The sequence below is a fragment of the Megascapheus bottae genome, chromosome 3, assembly GCF_031878675.1.
Source record: "Megascapheus bottae isolate mThoBot1 chromosome 3, mThoBot2.hap1, whole genome shotgun sequence".
Classification (NCBI taxonomy): Eukaryota; Metazoa; Chordata; class Mammalia; order Rodentia; family Geomyidae; genus Megascapheus; species Megascapheus bottae.
In genome coordinates, this window is record NC_143511.1 from 80,843,002 (window position 1) to 80,853,795 (window position 10,794).

The 10,794-nt window shown below is 37.8% G+C and overlaps 2 protein-coding genes across 2 annotated transcripts; both read left to right on the forward strand.

The window, feature by feature from the left end:
• Nucleotides 1-313: 313 nt before the first annotated feature.
• Nucleotides 314-6,641, forward strand: LOC150065896 (olfactory receptor 1J21-like). Its single transcript, XM_090329380.1, has 3 exons — nucleotides 314-1,214; nucleotides 3,620-3,674; nucleotides 6,491-6,641. Exons 1-3 carry the CDS (start codon nucleotides 314-316, stop codon nucleotides 6,639-6,641), a joined length of 1,107 nt encoding a protein of 368 aa, XP_090185506.1.
• A 3,217-nt stretch (nucleotides 6,642-9,858) lies between these two features.
• Nucleotides 9,859-10,794, forward strand: LOC150065897 (olfactory receptor 1J21-like). The gene has a single exon (XM_090329193.1). It carries the CDS (start codon nucleotides 9,859-9,861, stop codon nucleotides 10,792-10,794), a length of 936 nt encoding a protein of 311 aa, XP_090185319.1.

Consider the following 10,794-nt stretch of genomic DNA (forward strand, 5'->3'; position numbering starts at 1 on the left):
AAGAGACTATGTAACCTGTTAATGTGCAGGTCAAGTTGTTAGTGAACATTCCACAACTCTATTCCTCCAGAAAGCATTACACCACACTCCAAATGCTGTCTGGGAAAAAATGTTTACAGAGAGAATGTGATGGATGTGGTACATTGTATGGCATTATAATTTTTGTTATTGTCATAGAATGAATGTCCACGTTCTCTTTTTTTCTCCTGACTTAGAGATTGTAAAAAATTTTTTTAAATGCAGTCCTCACGAAGACATTGAATTGTTTCTCAACGTGGTCTGTCTTTTCATCTGTACACAAAGAAGAAACATAATGAGGAATAATCACAGCAGTGTGTCTGAGTTCATCCTCCTGGGTCTCCCCATCAGGCCCGAAGAGCAAGGCCTGTTCTGTGCCCTCTTCCTGGTCATGTACCTGACCACCGTGCTGGGGAACCTGCTCATCATTCTGCTCATCAGGCTGGACTCCCGCCTCCACACCCCCATGTACTTCTTCCTCAGCCACCTGGCCTTCACCGACGTCTCCTTCTCCTCCGTCACGGCGCCAAAGCTGCTCATGAACATGCTGACCAAGAGCCGATCCATCCCGTATGCTGGCTGCATTTCTCAGGTGTATTTTTTCTTATTGTTGGGGGATCTGGACAGCTTCCTCCTCACCTCGATGGCCTATGACAGATATGTGGCCATCTGCCACCCCCTGCACTACACCACCATCATGAGTCAGAGGCTGTGTTTCCTGCTGGTGATTGTGTCCTGGGTCTTGTCCTCTGCAGTTGCCCTTCTGCACACTTTACTCCTGGCTCGTCTCTCTTTCTGTGGAGACAACACTCTGCCTCATTTCTTCTGTGACCTCTCTGCTTTACTTAAGCTGTCCAGCTCAGACACCACAGTCAACCAGCTGGTTATCCTCACTGTAGGAACAGTGGTCATTAGTGTACCAATCATAGGTATTCTGGCGTCCTATGGCCGCATTGGGGCCACCATCCTGAGAGCTCCCTCCATGAAGGGAATCTGCAAAGCGCTGTCCACATGTGGCTCTCACCTCTCTGTGGTTTCTCTCTACTATGGGCCAATTATTGGAATCTATTTTGTCCCCTCATCGGATGACACTAATGAGAAGGATGTCATGGTGGCTGTGTTGTACACTCTGCTCACACCCATGTTAAATCCCTTTATCTACAGTCTGAGGAATCGGGATATGAAAGAAGCTCTGAGAAAATGGCTCCACTGAGGAAACTTCTCTTGCATTGCTTTTGCATTTCCTATTTATTGCATCTGGGAATCTCTCTACGACATGTCTCCCCTCTGACTTGAGGTTTGTTTTGCACTGTGATGTGGCACACTTCTCAGCCTCTGTATTTCTTGTAAGGAATTGGGCAAATGTTTTAGTCATCTTGGTATCTGTGAGAGCTTTGGAAATGGATTTGAAAAGCACATAAACACGTTGTTATTTTCCTCTTTGCAAACTGTCCTTGTCCTTCATAGTTTTAAAATTTTTATAGAAACATAGATTTTCATCTTTTTTTATTTGTTCTGGATTGCAGTTTTAATGCTTTTTTCTGTCTCAACATAGCTGTAATTTTCTCAGTATATCCATGATCATTTTTACACTTAATTGTATAATATACATCAAATATTTATTGAAATGTTTATTATACATTCAGTTTTAGGTATTAAAATTATTATTTATATTTATATTGATATATACAATGATAGATTTTACTTAATACAATGGTGTTCCTGTATATTTGTATGAGTTAAAATTTTTTCTCACATATTTATTCCTTCTTTCTGATGAAATAGTCAGATATTTTTCTCTTATCATTTCTGAAATATACTCTATACGCACACACATGTACAGTGTTTTGCCACTTTCTGCAGACATGCTGGTGTGTACATCAACCTTAGAACTGCCTATCTTTTTCTGTCTTTCAGTCTATATTCTGCCAAATTGCATAATTTCTCATGCATTGTCTACAATTCTTTTCAAGTGTATTCTTTCTAAAGATGGTTATTAGCACATGAAAACATGCTTGATATCTTTGGCTAGAAAGAAATTGTGCCACAGAAAAACCAACAAAAGAAGTTATACTGTACTAAAATAAATTTAACAGAGAGCAACAGAATATTACATCATAGAGGAAGAGAGAGAGACACACAAGAAAGAGAGGGAGAGAGAGAGAGAAAAGGGAGAGAGAAAGAACATATTCTTTTCAGAAGTTTTGGAACTTTCTTGAAAATTTGACCAACTTGCTGTGTTGGAGGGATGAGACAAGACCCTTGGTGGATAGAGCGGCCACAGGAGTCTAGCATCAGGTATGGTGTGTCTAGGAGAGAAATGGAGAAGGAATCTGTAGGCTGGTGTCTCATTATCTCTCGTACTCTCTCTTCCATTTGGGGCACCTGAATCAAGGAGGCATACCAAAGGATTTCTGCAAGCCTCAGCACTTTCCGGACTAAAAGCAGATAGTTGTGTGCATGCAGCTGAGCTTTCCTACTTCAGACCTCTGAACCTTGTTCCTCAACATCTGGCTTGCTTTAAGTGGGCTCCAGGTGGGCCAGATGTAGGAGGTTTCCTGAGACCACTGACTAGGGAGGTCTGTAGTTCAGGCCACTTCCTGGAGGTGGATTTCCGTTCTTTTATTTGCCAGTCCTGGGGCTTGAACTCAGGGCCTGAGCACTGTCTTTGGGATTTCCTGAAGGCTAGCGCTCTATCACTTGAGCCATAGCACCACTTCTCTCTTTTTTATATATGTGGTACCGAGGAGTTGAACCTGGGTCTTTATGCATTCTAGCAAATACTTTATATCTGGGCCAAACTCCTGGTCCTGGGGATGGATTTCTGTTTTTTTTTCATATATTTTTTATTGTAATTAATAGAGGGGTTACATTATATTCACCCTCCAGGATATAGAAACAAATGCCATATGATGAGTGATTGTTGTCCTTAATGTACTATGTTATCTCTCATCTCTTTTGCTGTCCCTTGGTTATGTCATATTGTTACAGTATTTCACCTTGTTATCTGATATATTGTATATATGCTTGATTGGTTATTTGAAATTGGATGGGGAAGGGGTGAAACAACATTGGGATGGATTTCTTGACTGGAAGATCTTCAAAATGTAGTCTGGTGCACATTGTTTACCCCACAATGAACTCTCATGTCATATGGCACCTGTTATAGCTCTAGGATTAGTAGCCCTGCCTCAGGCCCCGCTAAAGTTAAAACCAGATCCAATTCAATCCTTTTACTACCTCCCCAGCTAAATCCTGCTGTAGTGCAGCTAGCCATAGGGTCATCTATATTTGGAGCCCATCTCAGCCCCATAGTTAACCCTAGCTTTGGTGGTATTGTCTAGTTCATTGCAAGCTCCAGCAGCTGTCCAGACTCTAGCCTTTTCCAGAACTGAATGAGTATATTGTTAAGGCACAGAATTAATGAACAATATCATCAGTAAAGTCACGTTCAAAATTCTTTGATACGTTCACATCTGTCTCTGTCTCTATGTCTCTGTGTCTGTCTGCCTGCCTGCCTGCCTGTCTTTCTGTCTGTCTGTCTGTCTGTCTGTCTGTCTTTCTCTCTGTGTTAACTGAATTCTGTCTCTTATGTTTTGCTCCAGGGTAATACTTTATCGCTTGAGCCTCAGATCCACTTCTGGTTTTCTTGTTTGGTTAATTGTAGATAAGAGTCTCATAGACTTTCCTACCTGGACTGGCTTTGGACCATGGTTTTCATACCTCAGCCTCCTGAATATCCAGGATACAGGCATGAGATACAGGGAAATATATTCCAGTCCCCAAATATAGTAGTGGTGTTGAAGTTTGCATGCCTACATTTTTTTATTGAGATTAAGAGAAGGGTTACATTATATTCACAGGATAGAAGGTGCATAACTTCACAAACATTAATATCCTTTCTCATGACATGGTCCCCATTTCCCTCCCACCCTTCCCCCTCTCATTTTTATTTCCCCTTCCCTATCCAATTTTAAATAACCAATTAAGCACATATAAAATATATCAGATAACAAGGTGAAATATTGTAACAATATGAGATAACCAAGGGATGCATGCCTACATTTTTATTTATTGCATGAGGTTGTTGTGTTTATGATCTTCATGAAATTGCCCAGGACCATAAATTGGGTCTTTGTTTATCACACTCCATCTGCAGTTTGGGTTTTGGTGGATCCTGAATCACCCTTTTCATAGTGTAAAGTGAGAAGAAAAGAAGATTTTTTTAATTAAAAATTATATTAACACTGATTTTTATATTATATTTCAAATGTCAACTTTAACAAACAAGTATATGCAATCACTTGCACATAAATTTAAGAACAAACTTAAAATTAAGCTGTTTGTATGTCATAGATATATATCAATCCATATGATACATCAATATGTCTGTAGAATGTATGTCCCATCATAAATTTATATGTCTACACAGATATATATATATATATATATATATATATATATATATATCTCCAGGTTCATGTCAATGACCTTGATTTCCCAAATAATGAGTCATTGCTTTGCACTGTTTGGATCAAATATCCACATGTCAAAGAGACCATGTACCTTTTGTTTCTTTGATCTGGCCTATCTCACTCAACATGATTTGCTCTAGTTTCACAGTGAATGTTATTATTTTATCTTGTCTAGTACCTATGTAGAATTCCATTGTATATATGTACCACATTTTTATATCAGTTCATATGTAGTAGGGCATTTGGGTTATTTCAGTTGCTTGGTTCTTGTGTATAGTGCAGCGATGAACATAGCTGAGCAGGTGTCCTTATCATATCCTGGGTTATAATGCTCAGGATAAATGCCCACGAGTGGTATAGCTGGATCATAGGGAAGGTCTATTTTCAGTTTTTTAAGAAGCCTCCAAACTGCCTTGCAGAGTGGTTGTACTAGTTTACATTCCCACCAGCAGTGCAGTAGGGTTCCTCTTTCTCTACAGCCCTGCTAGCATTTGCTGTTGTCTGAGTTCACATTATTGGCCATTCTAATTGCAGTAAGGTGGTTGTTTTCATTTGCATTTCCTTTATGACCATGGATGAGGAGCAATTTCATATATTTTTCTGACATTTTAACCTTTTCTTTTGATAAGTCTCTCTTTGGTTCCCTTGCCCACTTAGTGATTGGTTTGTTGGGTTTGCGGGGTGATTAGTTTCTTGAGTTCCCTATAGATATTGAATATTATTGGTAAATATTATTGGTAAATTGGTTGCTGTTCTATTTTAGTAGCTATGCCTTTGTGTAGAAACTTTTTATTTGTAGGTAGTCCCATTTGGCGAGTCTTTCTTCAATCTGTTGTGACCCTGGGACTCTGTTCAAGAAGTCTTTCTCTGTGCCTATGAGTTCCAGTGTCTCTCCTACTCTGTCATGTAGCAGTTTCTGATATTGAGGTCTTTCATCCATTTTGAGTTAATGTTTGTGCACAGCAACAGGCTAGGATCAAATTTTAGTTTTCTCCATGTGACTGCCCAGTTTTCACAGTATCAATAATTGAAGAGGCTTTGTTTATTTCACTGTATATCTCTGGCTTCTTTGTTGAATATAAGTTGACTATAGGTATGTGGTTTTACCTGTGGATCCTTTATTCTGTTCTATTGATCTTCTGGTCTATTTTTTTCCAGTATTATGCTGTTTTTGTTATTATGGGTCTATAGGACACTTTGAAGTCTGATATTGTAATAATACCTGCATTGCTTTTTTTGCCTAGAATTGTTTTGGCTCTTTTAGGTCTTTTGTTGTTCCATATGAACCTTTTGATTATGCCTTCTACTTCAGTAAAGAATGATGTCCTTGGTATTTTGATGGGGATTGCATGAAATTGTATATCTATTTGGGCAGTATGGCCATTTTCACTATGTTGATTCTCCCTATCCATGAGCATGGGATGTCTTTCCATTTCTTGCTATCCTCTTTGATTTCTTTCTTTAGGCTTTTATAGTTTACATCGTTGGTTAGGTTAATTCCTCAATATTTCATTCTTTTGGGGTCTATTGCAAATGGGATCATTTCCTTGATTTCTCCTTCTATTTGTCTATTGTTGATGTACAGAAAGGCTAGTGACTTTTCCAGGTTGATTTTGTGTCCTGCCACTTTACCAAAGTGATTTATTAGTTGTAATAATTTGGGAGTGGAGTTTATTGGTCGTTCAGGTATAGGATCATGTCATCTGTGAATAGGGATATTTTAATTTCTTCTTTCCCTATGTGGATTTAGAAGGGAAGTTTTTGAACTGCCAAGTTCTTAATGGTTGCTTTGAGATTAACTTAAATCCTCCAAGGCTAAATTCTTAAGCTTTGTTCAAGAAGTCATTCTTTCCCCAAAGGAACATACAACAATCATGCAATTATCCTGTTTATCTCTAATGTAGGTATAAGCACGAGGAATTGCGTTTTAGTATTCTGCTTGGCTTATAAAAGACCAAAAAAGCCTATATTTCTCTATCTAACTTATTTGATTCTAGTTTTCTGGGTTTGGGCATGGAGGATTGGGCACCTCAGAAATTTAGTCAGTTTCTCAATTTTGTGACTTCTATAGGAAAAAATAGAAAAGAACCTCCTTCTGTCTTTTCAGCTAAAGGTACTTGTGCTCATGTCAGAGTACAGACAGAATGAACAATTTAAAGTGTCATGGTGTATAGGTGTGTCTACATTTGGATCATACACGGTATGTTTCTCATATTGTACTTTGTCTTGAAATTAGTATCTATCCACATTTGAGATATTAATATGAAAAGGGAAGCATTTATCTGACAAGAAAATTGTATCTTTTATTTCTTATCTCTTAGCCCTTGTAACTGTTTAGGTATCCTAATAATTTCAAGTTTCACCAGAGTTAGGTATTTGTTTACACCTAAAGTAAAACACCAATGACCTACTCTCATTATTACTGTGATACTCATAATTAGTTAGTAAAATCTGATCTCTTCCTTGCAGCCAATAGAGAATTTGAGTTCCTATTTTTTTTTTTTTTTGCCAGTCCTGAGCTTGGGCTCAGGGCTTGAGCACCTTCCTTGGACTTTCTCAGGGTAGCACTCTACCACTTGAGCCTCAGCACCACTTGCAGCTTTTTGCTATGTATGTGGGGTACCAAGGAATCGAACCCAGGTCTTTGTGCATGCTAGGCAAGCACTCTACCACTAGGCCAAAATCCCGGCCCCCTGAGTTGCTATTTTTTGTGTATATTTTTTTTTCTAGAAAATATTCAAAACTTCCCATATAGAAAAGAAGTCCTTGTATTGTCTTCAAATACTTCTCTAATCTTCCCTAAAGTGATTATTCATTTTAGTTTCCTTTTCCTCAAATTCTCTAGTCCTGTTTGTTACAAACAAATAAAAGTGTCAATTTTTCATAGTTTGGTGCAGATTCTATGATTAACTTTTGGAATGTGTAAGACTTGTTTTCTTACCACCTTAGCTCTTGAAAATCATAATATTTAAGAGAAATTCTCAGTAGTTCTATTTCTTTTTTTGTCTAGCCATATGCATTTTTAAAATTATTTCTTGTTTATGAGTAAAGGATTTGCATGCATGCTACTTTTAATAGTTCTAACCACTCTTACAATTTCTTTTATAGTTTTTAAATATTATTTTATTATCAGGGTGATTTATAAAGGGGTTGTTTTTTTTTGTTTTGTTTTGCCAGTCCTGGGCTTTAGCTCAGGGCCTAAGCACTGTCCTTGGACTTCTCAAGGCTGGAGCTCTACCACTTGAGCCTCTGCACCATTTCCGGCTTTTTTCTATGTATGTGTTACTGAGGAATTGGACATAGGTCTTTGTGCATGCTATGCAAGCACTCTACCAGTAGGCCAGACTCCCAGCCCCTACAGTTATATTTTTAAGGTAGTGAGTACATTACTTCTGGAACATTGTTACCTCTTCCCATGTTTTGGTCCCATTTTCATTCCCCCCCATCCCCTCTTACAATCTCTTATAAAGCTTGCAAGAAAATTGCGGTGTTAAATAATCAGAGTAAACTCTAATTATTTAGTAGTTTTATTTGAGAATTTATTTTTAAATACATAATATATGGATACATTGTGATATGTGCGCATATATGACATACATTATGCTATAAAGATTTATCATATACACATATATATGAGAAATTAGCAAGATAAATATCCATTATTTAAATATTGTTATAAATAACAAAATGTTAAGAAACAAGCCATTTGTCTATGAGGTAACTTATTACCATTTTCCTTGTAATAAACTAATTGTTAAAATAAAGACTGAGCTATATAACTATATTGTACTCAGTATCAGGAACTAATATAGTAACAAGATTTATCTGTAGTCTCTAAAGAATGGGGAAATTAAAAAGATAGCTTCTACTATATTAAGTCTATTGAGATATTAACAAAGTGTAGTTAACTATCAAAAGACTGTCAAATTAGGTAATAAGACACTCCCTTCACAAGAGGGAAACCTGTAGCTTTAATTCATTGCATTTTATTTTTAGAAGCTTTGATTATCTTATTAATATTCCTATTTTCATTTTTATAATTTTAATGTTTTCCTTTAAAAATATGACTACTTTTATTATCATCTGTTAATTGTGCCCAAAGGTTTTTATTTAATTATTTCTATACAGGCATATAATATACCTTATTGTTTTAAATTTAATTTTATTGTCAAGGTAGTTTACAGAGGGGTTACAGTTACATAGATAAGGTAATGAGTACATTTCTTGTCAAATATTGTTACCCCCTCCCTTCTTTTTCTTCCACATTCACTCTTTATATTTATCTGGTCTCCCTTTTAAAATAATTTTAACTTATTTAATTATTCTATTTTTAGACAATCATTTGAAATACTTTGATCATCTAATATTCATACTTTCTTTTTTTTTTTTTGCCAGTCCTGGGCTTGAGCTCAGGGCTTGAGCACTGTCCTTGGACTTTCTCAAGGCTAGCACTCTACCACTTGAGCCTCAGCACCACTTCTGGCTTTTTGCTATGTATGTGGGGTACCGAGGAATTGAACCCGGGTCTTCATGCATGCTAGGCAAGCATTCTACCACTAGGCCAAACTCCCAGCCCATATTCATACTTTCTTTTAACTATTTTTCTCTCACTGGTTTTCACCTATCAAAAATCATTTTATGCTCATTATAGTCAGTGTTTAGGTCTAAAGAAGAGACAGTGTATATAACTTTTTCTCAATGGAGCTGAATTTGCTTAAAAAGATCAATTTTCATTGTAAATAAGTTTTATATAAAATTAATTATTTATAAAATAGACTATTATATTCAGCTTTCTTCTTTTATGATGAATTCTATTAATAGGATGATCTTAACAGACTTAAAGAGGAAGCATACTTTAGCAACATAAAAGGAAGAATTGAAATATGCAAAAATGACTAAGGGTATAAAATCTAAGCAAGGAATCACAAAAGAGAAAAGCTAATATGTTATTGCTAATGGCAAAAAAATAAGCTTTTTTTTTCACTTCTTGTAGATGTGTCGAGAAGACAAAATATTGCAAGTGTTCTAATATGTCTTTGAATCAAGAGACTATGTAACCTGTTAATGTGCAGGTCAAGTTGTTCAATGAACATTCCATAACTCTATTCCTCCAGAAAGCATTATACCGCACTCCAAATGCTGTCTGGGAAAAAAATGTTTACAAAGAGAATGTGATGGATGTGGTACATTGTATGGCACTATATAATTTTTGTTATTGTCATAGAATGAACGTCTTCATTCTCTTTTTTATTTCTCTTGATTTAGACATCATAACAAAAAATTTTTTTGATGTAGTCATCGTAAAGACATCGAATTCTGGCTCAACCTGATCTGTCTTTTCATCTGTACACAAAGAAGAAACATAATGAGGAATAATCACAGCAGTGTGTCTGAGTTCATCCTCCTGGGCCTCCCCATCAGGCCCGAAGAGCAAGGCCTGTACTGTGCCCTCTTCCTGGCCATGTACCTGACCACCGTGCTGGGGAACCTGCTCATCATTCTGCTCATCAGGCTGGACTCCCGCCTCCACACCCCCATGTACTTCTTCCTCAGCCACCTGGCCTTCACCGACATCTCCTTCTCCTCTGTCATAGGGCCAAAGCTGCTCATGAACATTCTGACACAGAGCCAATCCATCCCATATGCTGGCTGCATTTCTCAGGTGTATTTTTTCTTATTGTTGGGGGATCTGGACAGCTTCCTCCTCACCTCGATGGCCTATGACAGATATGTGGCCATCTGCCACCCCCTGCACTACACCACCATCATGAGTCAGAGGCTGTGTTTCCTGCTGGTGATTGTGTCCTGGGTCTTGTCCTCTGCAGTTGCCCTTCTGCACACTTTACTCCTAGCTCGTCTCTCTTTCTGTGGAGACAACACTCTGCCTCATTTCTTCTGTGACCTCTCTGCCTTACTTAAGCTGTCCAGCTCAAACACCACAGTCAACCAGGTGGCTATCCTCATTGTAGGAATGGTGGTCATTAGTGTAACAATCATATGTATTCTGGCATCCTATGGCCGCATTGGGGCCACCATCCTGAGAGCTCCCTCCATGAAGGGAATCTGCAAAGCGCTGTCCACATGTGGCTCTCACCTCTCTGTGGTTTCTCTCTACTATGGGCCAATTATTGGAATCTACTTTGTCCCCTCATCGGATGACACTAATGACAAGGATGTCATGGTGGCTGTGTTGTACACTCTGCTCACACCCATGTTAAATCCCTTTATCTACAGTCTGAGGAATCGGGATATGAAAGAAGCTCTGAGAAAATTGTTCATTAGAAGAAACTTCTCATTGTGA